The sequence below is a fragment of the Elgaria multicarinata genome, chromosome 18 (genome assembly GCF_023053635.1).
Source record: "Elgaria multicarinata webbii isolate HBS135686 ecotype San Diego chromosome 18, rElgMul1.1.pri, whole genome shotgun sequence".
NCBI classification, from domain to species: domain Eukaryota; kingdom Metazoa; phylum Chordata; class Lepidosauria; order Squamata; family Anguidae; genus Elgaria; species Elgaria multicarinata.
Window position 1 is genome coordinate 11,788,870 of NC_086188.1, and position 22,400 is coordinate 11,811,269.

The 22,400-nt window shown below is 41.4% G+C and overlaps 1 protein-coding gene across 1 annotated transcript in view; it reads right to left on the bottom strand.

Moving 5' to 3' along the window:
• PPM1F (protein phosphatase, Mg2+/Mn2+ dependent 1F) overlaps positions 1–22,400 on the bottom strand; it is a 28,052-nt gene that overhangs the window by 3,590 nt on the left and 2,062 nt on the right. The window contains exons 2-6 of the mRNA XM_063143736.1: positions 14,536–14,666; positions 8,580–8,779; positions 7,156–7,344; positions 2,838–2,981; positions 801–894 (exon numbers count right to left, since the gene is read on the bottom strand). Coding sequence (XP_062999806.1) covers positions 801–894; positions 2,838–2,981; positions 7,156–7,344; positions 8,580–8,779; positions 14,536–14,666 — 758 coding nt within the window. The remainder of the gene's footprint in view (positions 1–800; positions 895–2,837; positions 2,982–7,155; positions 7,345–8,579; positions 8,780–14,535; positions 14,667–22,400) is intronic.

A 22,400-nucleotide genomic window follows, 5' to 3' on the forward strand; every position in this document is an offset into this window, starting at 1 on the left:
AAAAAGAAGTTTTTATTTTTGCCTCACTGATACGTTGTTTACCTTGTGCTTTATTGCATTTTTATAAACACTGCTGAGTTGCCTTTAAGAAGAACTCTTTATGAAAAGAAAGGTGGGTTAAACATGCACTAACAAACAAACAGCTAACTAAAACATTTCACAGACAGATGTGAAAACAAGGTATAAACCATTTCGAAACATTCAAGCATCCAATTATCAGTGAGGGTGAAGAGAAAGAGCTGTTAGCAACAGCTTCTGATTCCAACATACATTCGGGCCATCTGGGGTGGCACATCTACAATATTAAAATATCATTACAGATGCTTCGAGGAAGGAACTGAAAGAGCTTTATTCTTTAGCGTGCACTGTCAGGTGTGTGTTACTATGGCAATGTACTGTGCAGAGCAATTATTAATGTAGGTGCAATAATAGGAGAAAACCGAGTCCAAGGTTAGCAAATGATGCAATCTCTTAATAAGAAAAAAAAATGGCTTTGTACAATTTGGATCTTGCTGTATTTTTTGGCCTCCTTCGTTGCAGACTGCCCATAAAGACATCCAATGTCAAGCAAGAATGTTTTCTATAAATAATATATATAGTTTAATTGTGAAGATTCTGATTATTAAGCCTTGGTATTTTGAAATAATTTCCTATCCCTTGAGAAATGTGAAGTTGCGAACTGTGGGAGAGAAAAAACTCACCTCCCATCACACTTATAGGCTGGCAGTATTTTGTTAAGAGCAAAATACGTTGATTGAACATTCTATTATAGGCTGGCTAGCTTCAAGGACTGTACTTACCAATAGCTCTGGAAACAGCCAGAGTTCCATTGACACGCCAGCAGTCCATGTAAGTTACACAACCTCCTAAGGCTTCTATGCGCTGTCTTTCATCCTACAAACCGACAAATTAAAAAACAACAACAGTTCACTAAGTTTTGTTGTGGATAGTGCAAAACCTAGATGCACTTTCTGGAAATTGGGAATGGGAAAAATGCACCATTTCTCCTTTATTCCCTCCTAAGGCAGTGAAGGCCTTTTTTTTAAAGCCTCATAAGGTACTTCTTAGACACTCCTTCCATACTGAGGCACTGGTTTCTGTTATGTGAAAGCAAAAAAGCAATACTGCTATTGCTTTAGAACAGTGGTTCCCAAACTTTTTCAGGTCACGGCCGCTTGGTTCGACAAACTCATGCCCAGCACCCCCCTAACCTACACTATAAAAATCATTATTCAGAATAGCGGTTTTCATTGACCCACTAAGGAAGATAATAACAATAAAATTCAGAACAGTAACAATTAATTGAATATTTATTCAAAATCCAAAGCACCCACTGCAGGCTTGCCGAGGGAGGGAGGGAAAAGAGAGTGAATGCCTCTGTTTTGCAGCCGGCGTGGCAGGGCACACCAAGCAGGGTATTCATTAGCGTTTTGGTGCTTTTGTAACATTACAATTCACTATTAAAAGGACTCTTCTTAAACTGTATTAATACATGTGTGGATTCTTCCCCTATATGGCTTGGGACTAAACTACCTTCTCCCATAAAAATGTCCCTGGGTTTTAAGACTTTCTGGAGAGGCACTTCTCAGAAAAGATCACCTCACCCCCCTATGCAATCCCACCGCCCCCAAGGGGGCAGTACCGCCCACCTTGGGAACCACTGCTTTAGAACTTAAGGAAATATATTCCCTAACCAACCTCTCCTCCCTTCAGTGTCTTCACATGCAGTCCTAGCCATGTGGAAGCTGATTTTCTGTAAGTTGATCCCATGTGGTTGGGGATTGCATGTGAATGAAGGTCTTCTTCTATTTCTCTGCGCCTGAAGTTTATAGTTGTGTGCATGCCAGCTGGCTTTCATCATCGGTTCGTGGTGTACCTGTTGGTACAGCACCAACCAATGATGAAAGCTGGATGCACCCCAGCCTGATACAGTTTGTAGTATTTAGGATTCAACGAGAGAGCCAGTGTGGTGTAGTGGCTAAGGTGTTGGACTGGGAGTCAGGAGATCCGGGTTCTAGTCCCTAGTCGGCCATGGAAGCTCACTGGGTGACTTTGGCCCAGTCGCTGACTCTCAGCCTAACCTATCTCACAAGTTTTTGTGCAGATTAAATGGAGGAAGAGGTCTATATAAGCCACCTTGGATTCTTTGCAAGAGGGAAAAAGGCAGGATATAAATGCAATAGCAAATAAATGAATACAATATTAAAATAAATGATTGTACTCAGTAGCTGTCCAGATAATTTTATGGCATTTCCATAGTCTTCTTCCCAGTGATAGCAGTATTTGTAGAAAGAGAGTTTGCACTTATTTCCTATATGCTATTTCCCAAGCCTAATCCAGACCTCCATGGTACTTGCTATAAGTATCTCTCCATTTTCCTCTTCCCCCCTCCTTCAACTCACACCCGTAGCACTCCCTGATTCAATTGCTCTCAACATTCTGTAGATCCCGAAAGCTCACAGATCCTTATTGGCCATTTGGGGTCTTTAAATGTATCTTTTCCATTTAATATGGAAACGAATACACTTCTGCAACACCTAGAGAGTCCCCCAAATATGTAGACCACTTTCTTATTTTGGGGTGGTTCCGTTTTACTTATGAACTAATAGGCATGGGGCAGCCCAAGTTCAGCATTAGTGTGAACCATAAAACATTAAGGGCACAGTCTTACATATATTTAGACGGGAAAAAGTCCTACTCCCAGTATTCTCCATCCAACAATGTTGGGTGTTGTAGGACTCCCCACCCCCACCCCGCCCCATCCATACATGCAAGGGATTGCACCCTAAATTGACCTGAAGAGCTTTGTGGAAAAGGCTGAAAGGAGAAGCAGTTACCTCTCTGTCTGGTTTATGAGGTTCCATCAGGGTTACAACTTTCCCTCGCTGGACCAGAATTACTTGGGAGTCTCCAACCCAAGCTATATGTAACTTGTTTCCAACAATCAAGGCAGACACCCCTGTGCTGCCGCTACGCAGCTTCTGTGAAATTAAGAAAAAAAAAAGGGAATGTTCTAAAGAGCCTTTTAAAGGATGAAACATAACTGTGTGGGGATAATTGGTGCTCATTATTTAACCATGCAGCAATCTGGTGTCAAAAGAGTTTCTATCAGTGATGTGAAAAGAATTACAATGAGTTCACCACAGCCTTATTTTTTGTTGTGATTTGCTTGCTCAAAACATGCTAGTTATTGCGTACACACACCTACAATCACTTGTGTGTGAAACTGCAAGCAAAGTATCTGTAGACCGTCGTGTGTGATAATCAACATGTTAATTGTTTCACATACAAACGTGCATCAATGATAGTCATGCAATCATCACATCTGACCACCTGCACCTAGTTTTCAGGCTGATTCCAACATGGAATAGCGATCTATGTTAGAAAAAAAAAATCACATCTGAAGACGCCCTTGAGATCTTGCTTTGCTTTGCTTTTATTCAAGATAACGCCGGCTGTAACTCCCCTCAGTATTTTTTCATGGCTTTCTAACAATATTGCAATTAACCACTGCAGTGATTGAAGCAAGAAGGTATGGTCGGATATCGAGAACCAACATATGGTTTAGTGGTTGTACGGCTGCATCAACGTGAATTATAAACTTAAAAAATACTCTGTTCTTGCTCAGAGATGTTTTATTATTTCATAACTACTTTGTTAAATGGCAGGTGATTAACAAGAAGAGGATAAGATTGCATAACCTAAATCTACAGAATTTACACTACAGAATGCTCAGGTTGCATTTCTGTACTATAGTAGTGGAAACACACCCATCATGCTAGCACCTAAGCACACTTAGGCCTTAGCTAGACCTACCTTTTGTTCCGGGACAGAGGAAGGGAGATCTCACATTGGGATTAACGCGAGATCTCTCCCTCGTTTACACGTAAAGCGCGACGACCTCATGAAGAGAGGTGTTGCGCCCGCCATTTTTATTTTTAAAGCGACGGCAGCGCATGAACTCCCATGCACTGAAGGTTAGTGGTTTTTTAATTTAATTTGGTTTTCCCGCTCCCCCCACGCTAACCCGATGGGCGCAGCGCCCCGTGTGCGGCTCCTGGCTCCGCGTGGATCAAGCCGCAGAAACGGGCCAAACGTTCCACGGTCTTGGGCTTAGCCTGAGACGCGGAAAAAGCGGGCCCAAAGGGGAGGGCGAGATCCCGGGGCAAGGGAGGGATGATCCCTCCCTGATCCCGGGATCCCGTGCGTCATGCGGACGCACAGGGACGATCCTGGGGTTCGCCCCAGGATATAGCCTGGTCTAGCTAAGGCCTTATTTATTTATTTATTACATTTCTATACCGCCCAATAGCCGGAGCTCTCTGGGCGGTTCACTTAAAAACAATGGGGATAAATTTTAAATCAACAGGATGGGAAGCAGGGTTAAGTGCTTTTCTTGCTGTACTAAGTCAAGAATATGCTTTATCACAATACGTTTTCTTCATACACTTGTTGCCCATGTATGATTTTGACTGCTCCAAGCAGACAGGAAAGGAAAATTCAAGGATCACGCCAGGGGGTGGGGTGGGGAGCCATTCTTAAGAATGTTAGTACAAAGAATACATTACAGAAACGAATAAAAGGGCTCTGCCCCATCTGGATAAAAGGCACTTTTTGTTAAGGGCCATTTCAGATGAAGGTCCTTTGCCCTTGGTAAATAACACTGGTGGGATTTAAAGAGAGGAGAACGCTTCCAGACAGATGGCTCTGAGAGTTACCAGTCAAAAGACATCCTGGAGGTCTTCCATCTTTCTGTCCTTAATGGATTTTCTTCAGTTAGAAAAAAGACAGAAGCAACAGTGGGAAATCATGGGAGGGTTACGAATTGAATAGGTTGTCAGCTGGACGACCGCCCCCCCCCCCCCACTCCAATAAAATCCCATGAATAAGGCAAGGTGGGAAAGGGCTGTAGCTCAGTGTGATAGTTAAAATAAAATAGAAGGCTGTGGTTGAAAATAACAATAGTACAATATGAGTGATAACACTCAACCACAAAGGTACTAAGAAAGTTTTATAGACGAATAGTTCAAAAGATATCACAAATGTACAAAAGACAGGCATATAGATAACATTTACAAGGTGTTCATCAAACATTCATAAATAATTTCATAAAGCGTCTGATAAACAGTAGTCTGGTACAAGTCCTGTTTTGAGAATTCTTCGTCAGTAGGACGCTGTAAAATGATACAAAAACACCTTACTCAGCATTCAGGCTACTTTAACTACACTCTATAAGTACTGGGAGCTTTTTGAAATCTCTTCAAGAAATTGAGAGCATTATCTGACGGCTTGAATACGTGAAAATGATATGGTGGTAAGCCTTGAGAGTCTTTAGTATAGTTTTGTATAATCAACTTAGGTTTTGGATAGTTTATAATTGTAAGTTTCACTATTTCTTCTTTAGATAAACCTTGGAGGATTCCACTCTAAATGTACAGCCGCGGCTCCTTTTGTGAACCAGTTGGTGAGGCCAATATACTGTTTTCTTGCATTGTATGTAGTAAATGACAACGTATGTGATTGGTTACAAATGCTGAGTAAGGTGTTTTTGTATCATTTTACAGCGTCCTACTGATGAAGAATTTTCGAAACAGGACTTGTTTATCAGACGCTTTATGAAATTATTTATTAGACGCATATTTATGAGATTATTGATTCTTGTCATGAATGTTTAATGGATGCCAACTTATTGTAGGCTTCTTTATGAATGTTTGATGAACACCTTGTAAATGTTATCTATATGCCTGTCTTTTGTAAATTTGTGATATCTTTTGAACTATTCGTCTATAAAACTTCCTTAGTACCTTTGTGGTTGAGTGTTATCACTCATATTGTACTATTGCTCAGTGTGATAGAGCACATGCTTTGCATGCAAAGGCCCCCAGTTCAATCCCCGGCTTCTCCAAGTAGAGTGAGGAAAAGTATCCTGCCTGAAACCCTGGAGAGTCGCTGCCAGTCAGTGTCGACAGTACTGGGCTAGATGGACCAATGGTCTGACTCAGTATTAGGCAGCTTCCAACATTCCAATGTTACAGTACAAGTCTTATCTAGAAGCAGCCAGAGAGAAATGGCATCACACAGATGTTCTGAGAGGGAATTCTAAGCAAAGGAGAATGGATGGGGTAATTTATGAGTACCAGAAATTTTTGGTGGGTACGTGTGGCTGTACAAGAGGAGTGATAGTCACAGGTAGAGATATTCTGCCCAGTAACTACTTCATCCTGCTTTTGGAAAGTTCTGGATATTTAATTGTTAAATTATTGCGCTTAGGGATTATTCCTGCATATCTGTACAGAGCGTGTCAAATGGCAATCCATTGATTTCGCTATTGTTTACCTTTTTCTGTGACCAGGTAATATACATCCAAAAGTTCTGGATTCTATAAAATGCTCTGCTTAATTGCAAACCAATATGATTTAATTTTTATAACAATCTCTTAGTACTATGCATGCTTATTCAGGAGACATATAAATTATGCAATTGGAAAACTGATTTAAATTGTGTGTGTGTGTGTATGTGTGTGTGTCTTTTTGGTGTTTAAAATGGTTTTGATTTAAATTAATCCACCATCACAGATTACTTTTGAATAGCAGGTCCATCCACATCCCCTTACTATCTAATTCACGACACTATTACCTTGCCTCACTATACTATAACTTACCTTACTTACTAACTACCTTACAATGTACTTTTACTACACCAACCGCAGAACAAGGGTTATTATCCTGCTAGTAATTTAGGTTTATAATCCACTCAAATAAGAAAGAAGGGATCAACTCCAGATTCAGTTTCTCCTCATTCTTGGCCTACGTACTGCAATTCATCACAGTTGAGGTGAAGAAAAAGAAGTGAACTAGAGATAAACCGACCCAAGTTTAAAACACATGGCTAGAACACATGAAGACCGAGACATCGATTGACACTGAACCTAAATTAAAACGTTCATTTCCTCAGATTTTTGGACCGTGATTCCCAGGCTAAGTCTATTAAGGGAACCAATACACAATCAATTTGGGATACTCTACAAAATAATAGACTTTAAGTTGTTACAGAAAAGTCAATCGTCAGCAGTAGCACCCCCCCCTTTCCAGCACCTCCTCTTCTGGCAGATCCAACAATTTACCTGTATTGCAGTATCTGCTTCTCCTTACTCACCTCCCTTCTGGCTTTAGAAAGGAACATTTCATCCGTTTTCTGGAAGGATTCTCTCAAGGTCTCCCCTGGGTTTTTCTGAATCTCCTTGTGATGTGCCACATTTACATGCAGGTGAGTAGCTGCGTAGTTAGCAGCATCTATTCCACCATGACCATCAAACACGGCGAAGTATGCTCGGTCGACGCCGTCCTTTTGGTGGGAAGGGTATTTAAGTAGATGGGGAAAAACACCAGAAACAGAATGAAATCTCCATGTGCAAATGTATCAAAATGTCCCTACTGGCTTTGAGAAGGGGCAGGGGTGTTAGCAACATAAGCCCCACCTGCTAATCTGTTCTCAATTCCATTTACACTGGGCTACTTTCAGATTTTAAATCAATCTTCCTATTTATTGACTATTATGTTGGTAGAACACATACCTTAGCAAATAGTTTTGAGATTTGTGTGCTCTACCTGGGGGTGGCCCTACTATTAGGCAGTGTGAGGCAGCTGCCTCAGGCAGCAGATTTTTAGTGTCATGAAAAAGACAGCAAATCCTTCATTTTTTAAAAGTATTACTATTATTGGGATGGATACAGACTTATTTATTTATTTAAAACATTTATATCCCGCCCTATATCATTAAGATCTCAGAGCAGCATACAGATAAAAGCATACAGTATAAAACAATAAATATGCACAGTTAAAAACAAATTCAGCCATAATTACAAGTAGAGCCATATAATTACAAGCAGACCTACTGAAATAACTAACTTAAGTCCCGTTGGGTCTTCTGTAAGTATTACTAAGCCAGGATCCACTGCATTTTTAACTGTCACAGAGAGGGAGAGGAGGAGGAGAGATGCTTGTGGGATGTTTTGCCTCCGGTGCCAAAATTTCTTGGCTAACTTTGGTACTATGCCCCTTGACTTGTGTGTTGTGTGTGTGTGGGGGGGGGGGGGTATGTGCGCGCACACGCAACATTTTCTTCTTCACCTCAAATAACAAAATGGGTAGGGCTGGTCCTGCCTCAATCTATTCTGCAGAAAATTCCTTACAGAACTTGTTATATACAATGCGCTGTCATGATCTAGATCCAATCCCTGGCAGAATTTGCCTGGCTGAGCTGACCTAGTCCCCATCCCCACAAAGCAAGTAACCGAAGGGTTTTCCTCTTTCAGTTCTGCACTTGCTTGTTAAACCACACCCTTCTGGCAAGAATGCATTGTGCGACAAGGGCCTGGGATTGTTGCCAAGAGCGTGTGGGATTATGTCAAATTTGCCAGCGTGAAACTGTGACAACATGACCAATAGGAAAAGAAAAGTCACCATTGTCAAGGGTGGATGATTTCCTTTCAGTGGTTTTGAACAGCTAAAATTATCTCGGAGAGGGATGGTGGCTTCTGTGGGTACCTGTGCTTTCTTATCTGAGCCCTGGAGACTTACCGCCATGCCAAAAAGTTGGTTAAATTCTGGGAGAGAAACATGTCTGTCCTCCATTTTCCGGCGGGTATTACGAGTTGCATGGGTGGAAATCTGGAGGTAGCGCTCGAGTGGTTTCAGTGGCGGTGGCTGCTTCTGCCATTTGCAGCAAAGATCCCAAAGTTTGTTAAAGAAACAGCGCTGCAAAGGACCTCCATCCAGCACTGCCGTTCAAAAAATACAGATAGGAAGAGAAAGTTAATACATGGGTAGGATCAGAAATTTCCAAATTGAAAAGGTAAAGTATTGGGAATTGTTTTGACAAACATGAATTGTATGTTCCAGAACATTTGAGAACTACAAGTTCACTCGCAGCTTTAAAAGCTCAGCTAAAAACTTTTCTCTTTCCTAAAGCTTTTAAAACTTGATTTTGTTCTGACTTTTATATTGTTGGTTTTACTCTACCCTGTGCCTGTTTGGTGCATTCTCTTCCCCTCCTTATTGTTTTATTATGATTTTATTAGATTGTAAGCCTATGCGGCAGGGTCTTGCTATTTTATTGTTTTACTCTGTACAGCACCATGTACATTGATGGCGCTATATAAATAAATAATAATAATAATAATCATAATAAGAAAGGGTACCTGGAAAAGCCCGTTTCTGCTACAATATGCTAAAATCTTTATAAATCCACCCAAACTCCTTACTTGCCATTAGAGCAGGCTGACATCATGTACACAGCTGTCTTTGTTTGGTTAATATGCCCTATTTGGGGACAGGCTTATGGGATGTGGAAGTGAAAACAATCACCAACTTTCTTTTAGTCTTGGCTCATCACTTGTTTGGGGATCCGGAAGAGCTGTTCATCAGATAAAACAATCACCTTCCTTTATCTTTATGGCTCATCCAACCCTTTGAAGTGTTAAACAACTTAGGCTACTCACTTTAATCTTTTATGTATGGAATGTACAAGATTATGCTGTTTTATAACAGCCCCTGCCAGCATGCCCAATAATTAGGAATGCTGGGAGTTGTAGTCTGAAACATCTGGAGGGCTCCAGGTTAAGGAAGGCTGTTTTATAGTATTGTTTAGGATTCGGTTGTTTTTGTTTCTCAGCAGGAAGTTTTGGATTCGGAATGGAATTATTTAATTGAACTAGCTGTACCCGGCGTAACTTATGCCGTTGTAGCATATCTTAAAGTTTATTAATTAAATATCGCATTTTATTTATTTATTCATTCGCAGCAGGCAAGTGGCTTCCCAGACGGCCACCGAAGGCCCTGGCCATGCCTCGCCCATGCTCCGGACCGTGGTGCTGCCACCTTCGTGGGGGGGGGAGGAGCGAAGAGGCAGAAAGGGGGGCAGGATTACCTTGGAAAGGCCGGAGGAGTCGGACGAGGGGCTTAGCAACCTGTATCAGCTGATGTTACATGTTGTTACTGTTGCTTAGCAACCTGTATCAGCTGAAGCCATTCTAGAATCCCTGAAGGCAAAGTGGGCGTGGCAAAACGGTAACATACCTAAGCATTTTATATATAAATTAGTGCGAGCTCACAGCTGTGATAAGAAGGGCAACAAAGCCTTGATATAAACTCACTAGTGGTTTCATCCAAATGTTTTGGACTGCAACTCCTATAAGCTCCAAAGGTCACAAATTATAGGAGCTGTAGTCCATCACAACGGCACAGCATCACTCTGCCTATCCATGGAACATTTACTCACCAGTGGCTCTGAGTTCGGTTTATGAGAGAGGAGGAAAAAGTATTTTTAAAGATAATGTCAGCTATATCAATAGAACTTGAGAGAGCTGTTGAAAGTTTAATACGTTGTTCTCAATGTTCTTAAAGGACTTGCAATTTTCATTATCCTCAGTAGATGGAGCCAACTTATTACTTCACTCTTGATTTGGAGAGGAAAGTAACCCAACAGATTGCTTGATCAGAAGATCAAACTGATAACAGGTGTTTGGCAAAATCATGACATTTTTAATTACATTTATATTCCATGCCCATCCTCCAAGAGGTTCACAACAGCATACACAGTTCCCCAATCCATATTTTATTCTCGCAAGAACCCTGTGAGGTAGGCTAGGCTGAGAGATGGCAACTGACACAAGATCACCTAGTTAACTTCATCGATGATCGAAGATTTCGACCCATATCACAATGGTCTGAGTTCAATGCTCTAATCATTACATCACTATGGACTGTCAACATATAATAGTAAAACTATAAAATCTCTAAAACACTTTAAATCAAGCTGAAAACCATCAGGGGCATTTAGAATAGATATAAGAGACCTGAGAGATGACAGGGGCATGTCAGAGAGAAAAAAAAGGTATAATGAAAAAAGTGAAAGAAAACCAGAGCAAGAACCAGAGTTTTTTGCCAAGGAACGTATCAAATGAATTGAGGGAAGATGCAGTTCGACATCAAACAACCCAGGCATCTCCATCAAAGAATATTGGTCACAATCAAGGTTTGATGCTTTGTGCTTATAAGTTAACAAACATGAGTGCGCGATTTGTAGTCCCCATAGTGCCTCTCTAGGAAAGGTTCTGTTCCTAGACCACCCTTCATCCCGCCAAGGCCTTAATGCAATCCCACAATGGCTAAAGATTATGTTCCTTCCCTTTCTGTCTGTTGTCTAGGTAGCAGCCCTCTAACTACCATGTGACTGGTGGTTTGGGAGCCTTCCCAAGCCCCTTATCCAGTGAGTTACTTGCCCCTGCAGGGCCCGGGCCTAGTCCTTCAGGCAGGACAAGCTCAGCTGGAGCTTCTGGCTGTCCTCTCAGCTCTTCACATTACTTCATCTCAGCCCCTCCACCTCCCAGTCTTTCCTGGGGCTTTTTATATTCCTCCACTTACATGGGGTTTCCGCTAACATCCTCTGGGTTCAGCCCTTCCTGTGGCTGCCTGCTGCGCTTGAAACACCCAGCCAGTTTATCAGTGCTGGTGGGAAGCAAGCGTCAGAAATGCTGGTGTGACCACTCCACAGGAGAATTTTCACAATGGGAAAATGCCAATGCAGCATGGTGTAGTGATAAGAATGACCCTGCTTTGGCCCCCGGGATCATCTGGACGCACAGGAGATCTCGGGATCAGGGAGGGATCATCCCTCCCTGGCCCCGGGATACAGCCCTACACTTTGGGCCCGCTTTTTCCACGGTCCCGGGCTGAGCCCGGGATCGCGGAAGGTGTTGCCGCGGCTTGATCCGGCTTTGCACGATTACTCGTGCGGAGCTGGAAGCTGCGCCCATTGGGGCTAGGGTAGGGGGAGCGGGGAAATCATTTTTTAAAAACAACAACAAAACCTTACTTTATGTCGCTCGTGTGCTGCTGGCCCTTTAAAAATAAAAAATGGCGGCCGCAATGCCTCTCTTCTTGAGGTCCTTGTGCTTTACGTGTAAACGGGGGCGAGATCTCGCGTTATTCACAATGCGAGGGCTCCCCTCCTATCCCCCGGACTTTACAGTAGGTCTAGCTAAGGCCTCCAACAAGAAGCTCACCGGATGACCTTGGGCGAGTCGGTTTCTTCCAGCTGAACCTACCTCCCAGGGTTGTTGTAAGGAAAAAAATGTGTGCGTGTGGGCCGGGGAGAGAAATAATATATGCTGCCTTGAGCTCCTTGAAGTAAAAGTGTGATATAAATGTAATAAATGAATGGATGGTTGTTGTAAAGCATGAACTGACATGACTCGGCATCAGATTGGTTAGAGGGAGTACAAAAGAGGAAGGGATCAAAGGCACAGCCAAAGCTAAGTTCCTGCTTCTCAGAACAGATGGTAGCGCTGATATTAGAGAGAAAGAGGAACTGGAGAGGAAAGGCTGGGAGGGTGAATGAGCAGCTTAGTTATTACAGAATTGTCTTTTTTAAAAAAGGTAGTTATTGCCTCAAAACAGTTTAGGTACAAGTGGGCTTATGTTTGCAAGACAGTCTTACCCACATTTGCAAGACAGTCTTACCACCATACTCTAATGAAGAGGCGGAAGGGCGTCTGTGCTTTCTCATTCAAGCTAGTCTGACAGGAAGCCACATCCTTCCTCACAGAAAGCAGCACTCTATTAAACGCCCCCAAAATATATAATATTAAAGCCAACTGGAAAGATAAAACCTTAGAGGCTATTACAGGAAAATGTACTACAAATACAAAAGAGTATAGCATTTCAGTTTGCCCGAGGGATTTACAATGATTCTTTAACGTATAAACCCCAAAGTGCTTTGGATCGGGTCCGAAGGTGCCCTTCTGCTCCTGGAAGGCACCTTGTGCTCACAGAAAGCAGACGGCTCAATAGCAGGCGCATGCACTGCACGCAAAACGTCACAGGTTCAATTGCTGGCGTTTCCAGGTAAGGCTGGGAAAGATTCTTGCCTGACACCTTGGAGAGCAGCTGCTGTCAGTCAGTACTGAACTAAGTGGACTGACTTGGCATAAGACAACTTCCTCTGATCCTCCTCCCAAGGGCTGTTCTACAGCTCCCGCAAGAGCACTGGGCAAGAAAAAGTGAAATTAAATGCAAAGAGGTTGCTCTGCTTATGCAGAGGAACTGCTACAGAACCTACTTATTGATCGCACTGCACAAACCCTTAAACGTTTGTACAGCAGCTCTAGCGGCTTTTCCCCTTCCATCGAGATTTCGTTGCACCCAACCCTACATCAACCTGAATTCCATTTGGCAGATAGAAAACCAAGGCTGAGAAATCGTGTCTTCACAAAGAATGTTATAGACTGGGACCCAGCGGATCTTCTCTGTGTGCAAGAGCTTTCTCATTCACTTGAAGGGCAGAGGAAGTTCCACATGTCCACTGTTTGTCTTGAATTACAGCAATAAGGTTATCTGTGAGAGACTATGGCCTTAGCTAGACTTAAGGTTTATCCGGGGATTGTCCCGGGGTCATCCCTGTTCCTGTAAATGACACACAGGATATCCCAGGAGCAGGCAGGGACGACCCCGGGACGATCCTGGGATAAACCTTAGGTCTAGCTAAGGCCTTAATTACATCGTCAAAAACTAACATGAGAACTGGATCTTACTCGTCCCCTTATTTTGGCAGGACGCCTGGAATCCCTTGGGCTAGTGTGATAAAACTAAGCGCTGCTAGCTACGTTGATCAGCGTTGCCTCTTTGTTTCCCTTCAGTTTATTGCAACAACCTGCCAGTTCTAATCAAGAACCATTTTTGCCCCGAAGCTCTACTATGCCTTGCACAATGAAATCCCCATGCAATGGAAAAGCATAAAAGAACTATATATCTAATTCCGCACTTTCCAACACCAAGACCCCAGTCTATACCTACGCTCTCTTTACCTCCCAGTTGGATTACTGTATTATACATGGGGCTGTCTTTGAAGACAGCTCAGGTAGTGCAGAACACAGCTGCCTTGATTTTGACAGTGTTATCAGCAGTTTTGAAAGAACCTCAGTCTTGCCAATTCGCTTCTGAGTCCAATTCAAAGTGCTGGTGCTTACGTTTAAAGCTTTCAACAGTCTGAGACCCTGCACCTATCTATCATCCTGCCTGCAGTCTATGGTCATCTTCTGATGCCTTTTCCCAGGTGTCTATTTCTGAAGCTGGACTGATATATTTTATTTATTTATTTATTTATTTATTTATTTATTTATTTATTTATTACATTTTATACCTCCCAATAGCCAAAGCTCTCTGGGCAGATGATATCATCTAGAGACAAAGATGTTTCAGTTGCGGTTCCCAAATTGTGCAATGCCCTCGTAGCTGTTAGCTTTTAGTTGCCAGGCTAAATAACAATCTTTGTTCACTCAGGTATTTTTAAGTATTGTTAGTTTTACCTTTTATCTATTGCTTCTCAATGATGATGTAGTTTTACCTGGATGTTTTATTTTTAATTATTGTAAACGGCCCAGAAACAAAATACTGATGAACCACTTAGAGATACTTTAAAAAAAATCTATTAAAGACTACATAAATATTTTAAATTAATTAAAGGAAATATACTTACAGGGGGATGTTCCACCATCATCAGCTTCCTCGCCTTCAATATTCTGTTTCTTAAAATCAGTAAGACCTGTCTGTAGCATATCACTGATTGCAGCATGAATCAAAGATGCTGCAAGAACAGGAGGTGCATTCCTGTTAAGAAAGGGAGGAAAAGATGCTGAAATGGTCTTCATGGGCGGAGTAGGCAATCTTTGGACAATTAAAATCTAATATAACGTTCGTTTAAGACTCGGGATTTCTGTGGTGCTTCTGTGCTCCCCATAGTGAGGCAGGTAAATAACTTGAGAAGCCAAACGGCTATGGCTCAGTTCATATATAATCTCAAACATTCCTTGGGCTCCTATGCACCATTTCCCCTTTGCACAATGCTCCCTCCCTGTTTGTCAGGAAACCGTGTTGCATGTGAACCAGGCAAGCTATGGTTTATTTAGAAACCCCACTTTGTGCCTTGAAGCAAAGAAGGAATCTGAGCTTCTTTCTCTATGCTGAAGAAGTTGGCTGTCCCTGGAATATAAGAACAGGGAATGGACAGCACAGCAAAATTTAACGTATCTACCGAACCTCAAATAAAGATAAGCACATTTTCACTATGGACCTATAGAGTTGGCAGTTTTAAGTTTAATACACTTAAGTTTAAAACAAATCTGAAAATAGTAATTGGAAGTGATAGTCACTGTACCCAAGTGAAGTTGCATGAGCACCATTGTAGTAATGCAATATTAGGATTAGCTTTAAATTCGAAGATTCGCACTTCTATTCCTCATAATTCCCAGTGCAGTATCAATGTGTTTTTTCTCCAGTATCTGGAGGAACTGACCAAGCAAATGCAATATAAGAATTCCACCACTATTAAGTAAATATTGGCAGATTTGTGTAATATATAGCAATAATATTTTGACGTATTTGCCTGTGTTGATAAAAATGTGAATCAACCCTAAAATTCATGTCAAAATACTCCAATTCATAACAACTTATTCTGTAGATCTAAGGCAATTTATTTAATTTTAGCGTTCGTACATATTTCATCCAGTTTGTACTTGAAGGACTCCCCCACCACCACCTTTTGTAACTGCAGCAATGGGGTCATTTTCAATTCTTAGCTAATTGTAGGCATTTCCTGTTATTCTCTCTTTCCTGAAGCAACCATGTTCATCATCGGAACTGAAAGGGTAACAATGGCATCCCTCTTCCTTCCAGAATTTTCTACAGGACACGATCTGCATCTTTTGGCATGACTAATACTTGGCTTCCTTTTAGGAAAAACTAAGCAGAAACAATGTAGACAAGAGAATCTGACTTTTCCAGATAACTTAAAAATAAATAAATAACAGGGAAAATTAACACTGTGATATTCTGTAATGGATGGATAGACAGCATTGAACCAGCTTTCTCCAACCTGGTTCCCTCCAGATGTTCGGGATCAACGCCCATCATTGGCAGCCAGCATGGCCAATGGTCAGGAATGCTAGCAACCATAGTCCAAAACACCTGGAGGGACAGGCACACTTGTGATCACCACTTCTTTAACACGAGGAGGGAAAGTGCATAACAGCACTGGAATAGGAGGAGCGCACGGACTAAATAAAAATAGGGGAGATAAAGCAAAACTGGCAGAACAATACTTGCAAGTGGGGAATGTGGCTGATTCACAGCACCAGCTCAAAAGCAAGACTGCTGAACTGAGGAAATTCTGCCATCACACACTAATGGATTTGCAGGGGTGGCCAGCAATGTATCTATGCTTGCAGAATGCAATCTGTATTTCCTAGTGCTAAAAGAAAGATAAAACTGGATCTTGTAGATTCTTCTGCACAGGGAAACATATACCCCACAGCTAGATTTAGAAGGTAGGATTATTTCTGCAGCCAAACAAGAGAGGAACGACCTTCAGGATTTAATCTGAGCTGGAATTCAAAGATGATTGGCCCAGATCCCAAGTCTCTTGTATCCATCCATTAATTAGGATTACAATTATCACATCTAGATTGGCTGGAGGATAGAGTGTTTATAAGCATGCTCAAACTGCTTATTTCTTTTACCATCAGGAAAGCCTGCCAAAACTACAAGGGAGGCATCTGAGATTAGTAAGCGTATTGTACAATCCTATGAATTGTACAATCAGAAGTAAGTCAGAAGTAAGTTCCACTAAATTCAACGAGGCTTACTTCTAAGAAAATGCAGGTAGCATTGAAGCTAGAATCTCTCAGTCATTAAGTGGGACCTTGGGATATATGTTTGTTGGATATAACTTACTTATGGGTCACGAGAATACTATACATTGGTTACTTGCTCGCCAAACCGTTGGTACAGGGGGAGATATAGGACTGTTTCTCCTCAGAAAAAGTAAGAGTCAGATGGATCTCTTGGCCAAGTTTCCTGATCAAAATTCCAGAGGCAAGAATGAGCATAGGCAAATATTTAAAAAGCAAATAAACAGAAAAAATGACTAAGAAATTCAAAATGGAAAGTCCTGAGGTATAAATGGTTATGGGTCAGAATTTCACAAACGATTTAAACATGTTTTATTGCACGAAAAAACAATACTATATATAAAGATAATGAAAGGGGAGAAACACTCACGGGAAGATGTGAGGAATGAGCACAATAATCTATCTTATATATATATATATAAAAAGCTTAGGTATGTTACCGTTTTGCCACGCCCACTTTGCCTTCAGGAATTCTAGAATGGCTTCAGCTGATACAGGTTGCTAAGCAACAGTAACAACGTGTAACGTCAGCTGATACAGGTTGCTAAGCCCCTTGCCCGACTCCTCCGGGCTTTCCAAGGTAATCCTACCCCCCTTTCTGCCTCTTTGCTCCCCCCCCATGAAGGGGGCAGCGCCACGGTCTGGAGCATGAGCGAGGCATGGCCGGGGCCCTTGGTGGCCTGGTGGGAGGCCGCTCGCCTGCTGCGATCCCAGGCCCCAGCCTAATCTCATGCAAACTGGGCAGGCAGCCCAAGGCTGACATGAACCCCGGGGAGAGGGGGACACCTGCTCCCCCTCCCCCGACCTCCCTGCCCCCCGGGGTCTCCAGACAGCGCTGTATCGGTGCCCTCCAAGCAGCCCCCGCCCCCGCAATGATATTTAATTAATAAACTTTAAGATATGCTACAACGGTGTATGTTACGCTGGGTACAGCTAATAAAAGAATATTTTTCTCCTCACACCAAAATTCCACAGGCATTTGCAGAACATCCCATTGAAATATCCATCAAATCTACTTGTAAAAGACAAAAACAAATCTGGTCAAGCCATCCCAATTTAATCTTTCTAAACTAGCTGCGAGAAACGTATTTGGAGATTTCGTTCAATGATACAAATTTCTTATTCATAGGAAGAATGCGAGTACAAGGTCTCAACGTGCCAAGTTTTGTTGGGTGTGAGAGTTGGCCGCTCCCTCCTCAAAAATTCTTGCGGTTGAAAAGGATTAATGAAACTGGATGACGCTTGACAGTTTTGGAGTCTTGGGGCTTTAAGTGCCCTGAGACACACAGTCTCTTAAACTAGCTCTACCTTCGGGCCAGGTATGCAAAAAATTCAGCTACAGACACGTTAAGCTCCTTCTTACATCAACATCAAGAATGACAGACAGGATGAAAGCACTGTAAATGCAGCATGAACACTACTACTACATATATTGTTCTAGAGGAGGGGGATTTTTCTTTTAAATCATAATAATTTAAAAAATCAAGATGTCCTTTACACGTTTGCTTTTCCACTCCCCAAGCCAGGGTACCGTAATCTTATGCAATCACAATTTTTTGGTTGAACAAGTTCCCACCTCCCCTCCAGCTCAGAGTGGAGGGGAGGGAGGCAAAGGCCCCCTTTGGCTCTGCACTTGCCATATGGTTGGGAAACGCAGATCCAAAGCAAATCCCAGCCTTTTGCTGAATACGGGATGTGGGAAGAGGGTGTGAATCATCCTGCCTTGCAGCTCCAGGATTAGGAGCAACCCTGGGGCTCATCTCTCCCCAGAAGCTCTCTAAATATCGGCCAATGAAGGTGAGGAACTAAGTGAAACTCATCTTAAGAGCACATTCCAGCAACATTTTGTCTATCACTGGGAAATAAGTTTGTTGAAAATGCTGAACCACAACAAATGGTAATTCAGAACCGCTGTATAGATACTTTTGAGACATTTATTTGTTTAAGCACTTTTATCCCGCCCTTTAGCCAAAAAACACGCTCAAGGCAGCTTACAAAAATATTTCTTAAGACAGTCCCTGCCCACAGGCTTATAGTCTAAAAAACATGACACAAAAGGAAAGGGGATTGGGAGGCAGGAGGACATCCTGCCATGGCATAGTTGCAGCAAAATACACCCAAGGGTTTTCAGTAAAATGGTTGCATTTAGGATAGCTCTTCACACCTTCATTGAACAGACAGTACTAATAATGCTATTCACCAAACCACACATATTGACCTATTAACATGGTTTACGCCTAGTAAAAATGGTTATTTTAAACACAGAGTGATGATTCATCATTAGGTAGTTTAATGAAGTTAAAATGGGAAACATTCCTTGGAATATACCGGCTAAGTTGATTTTATATTTGATTTATCTAGATAACAGGATGAATAATTTTCACTAGGTAAATAGAGTTTCAAATACAAGCTAACACTGTATTCAGTAGAATTTAATGATTAACTACCTTTAAATGAATTAACGTAAGTTAAATCACAGAGTACCATGTCAGCCTTAATTTTCAATGGAAGCCTTCTTCATCAAAACACACACATTTTGATCAAAGATTATTCAATCACAACTCTTTCATTAGAGCCACATTGCCTCTGATATTAATAGGTGAATATTTTATTTCTAGCCACAGAAAGAACTACCGTATTATTTACTTAATATTAAAATTAAAGCTCATTAAAACACACACACACACACACACACACATACTATTTGCATTTTATAAATATGATGTGGACCTTTTCCAGATTTATTTATTGCATTTCTATACCGCCCAATAGCCGGAGCTCTCTGGGAGGTTCACAAAAATTAAAACCATTCAAAGTATAAAACAACAGTATAAAACCATAATATAAAATACAATATAAAAGCTCAACCAGATAAAAACAGCAGCAATGCAAAATTACAAATTTAAAACACCAATTGTCATTTAAAATCATGACAATTGTAATTAAAGTTAAGATTGAAGTAACTAACATGATACATAAAAACTAAACTTCAATTCTATGTTTTGTGTAGCAAAAAACCCTGTACTCTGGAAGGGCTAAATGAATATTTCAGATTAATAGGGAGCAATATGAACATTTTAATTACCTAGGAGTTTTTAGTTTTGTCAATTTCTACAACTATCCCTCCTCTGGATTTGCCCAATGAAACTGCTCCTATACCATTGTGTCTATTGAAGAAGAGAGCTTTGGAATGGAAGTTTGTCTCTTTTGTAGGAAGTACACTTTTTTTGTGAATTCTCCACAAAGTATAAAAATGTAAGAAATAATAAATAAAATAATCGCTGTATTGATGAAAAACACAGACAGAGTCTAGCTCATCAAATTCTATGGCTTCATCTCCATTTCCAAAAGACCTTGGGGTCCCAACTCCCTATTCCACAACACATAGAAAACTGAATGCTGAACTTCCTGTCCCCTACATTCCCCAAGGAAATGAAATAGCAGTATGCAGCTATTAAGGAAGTGCCTCTATGCCTTAGCGGAAGAAAACTTAATTTCCTCCCTCTCTTCACTTCATTGATCTCAGGCTGTCCCGACAGCACAAAGCCAGGCTTTCATTTAGGAGAGTTTTGAAGGCCTGCATTTAATCCATATTAGCCGACAATAAGCATTACTTTTAAACTGCATATCAAGTATGGTAGATACATTATATGTTATATAAAACCGTAGCAGAGACAACAGTCCTGGCTAAAAAGCAGGTATTCTCAGGGGAGCGCCAAAATGTCTACATGTCATTTGTGGAAGAATTAAGAAGGAAAGACATTAATAGATTCAACAAACATCAAGGTTTAATTCAATGCATCATAACAAAATCAAAGACAGGATAAAACAAACAGATTCACAAGAGTACTAAGGGCCCAAACTAGAAGTCTTGTCTAGTTTGGCCCTAAGAATAAATCTACAAAAGTTACTAAAATCATTTCCTTTAAAGCTCCAATGTCCTTGCTAATTTGAAAAAAAGGGAATTATATGGTTGAGCAGTTTGTACCACTTAAATTAAAAACTAAGAATAGTAAAATAACATTTTTCATTTTTAAAAAACAAACTTTCAGCTCTTTACGCACAAAAAGCATGTGTAAGAGCCAAAGGGACATAGGAGTGTCTAATGAGCATCACATTAGCGATTTTGCTCTCCATACAAATCCTGCCCTAGAATGAGAAAACTATAATCCTTAGCATCTTGATCTGGAAATGTGTTCACTTGAAATCAATTAGATTTCTTTGCAGACAAACATTAAGGATCAGGGTTCAAAAGTTATCCTACACTGACATAGTAGGAGGGGGGAGTCTTTATAAATGAAAACAGATTTTGGTAGAAAGCAAGTCTTCCTGAAATCCAGTTTAGGCAATGGATGTCAAGATCATACCAGTGCCCAGGCAACATTATGGAAACTCTTTGCTGCCCTCATTGGTTTTTCCCCCTCACACAGAAGCATCTGAATAATACTATTAATTCTTTTACCAGGCCTGATCAGCGCTATCAATCAGCTTGCTTACATCCAAATAATGGGGAGATAATGAAGTTGGCAGGTCCTCAGACAGGGACAATAGGTAGTACACAGCCTCCTTTGCTCACTCTCAAGGATTCAGAAAAAGTCAAAAGCTACGATAATGAAGAGATGGTTCAAGACCGCAGCCGGGAAAAGGTAATGCACTCCTTGTCACTCCCTTCCAACAGACTAACACCTTACCCCTTCTACACACCCCATCAACCAAGCATCACCAGTCCGTTTCTTCTCACTACAACCGGGAGCAGAATCAGCCCCTAGGCCTCCCCCAAAACAAACATTAACCTGATCCTTATTCACCCAATCTGGGCACTAAAACGTTTGATCTCTCTTTTCTCTAGCAGCCTATGTCTTACCCCAAAGTGCCCAAATTCCAGTGGGCTGTGTATGGCGGGTCACTGGTTTCCCCTTTTTGTTTACCTCAGACACTGCCTATAATTTCAACAGACTACACTAGCGGTGGGGAATTTGTGGCTCTCCAGATACTACCAGACTACAATTCCCATTACCCTTCACTATCAGCTATACTGGCTAGGACTGATGGTAGCTGCAGTCCAGCAACATCTAGAAGGCCACAAGTTGCCCACTAGATTATATATGCATGTGCTAGAATCCTGGTTGTAGCCCTCTGAGCTCTGGGTGGTTCCTACATTATATACCTTTTGGCACCTTGAAGACTTTTCTTTTTCAGCAGGCCTTTTGTATCATGGTTGCAGAACAATAATAGTTCTTTGATGGTTACAGCTGTATGTTTCATTTTGTTAATTGTATTTACTACTATTTGATTGTTGTGACCCACCCCATGATTAGATGAGGGGCAGGATATCGGTTTTATAAATAAATAAATATTTTTGATGAAAAGCTTTTATATCCCGTTGTTCAACCTTTAAATTTTTTCCAAGGTGTTTTCCAATCCACAAAATCATGATCATACGAAACACAATCAAAGGAGCTCAGACGCAAAAATTCATCATGTCCTCAGCCCCTGATGACAGCACTGCCAGTTGAAAAGGGTCCATTGAGCCCAGCCCCTCCCTTAAAGACCTATGTCTTAAGGGGAGGGTAGAAAGCCAGACCAAGCAGCTCATGCCATCCGTTCCTGAAAAGCCTACTAAGAACCTGAGAGAGCTGATGTTTTATTATTTTTC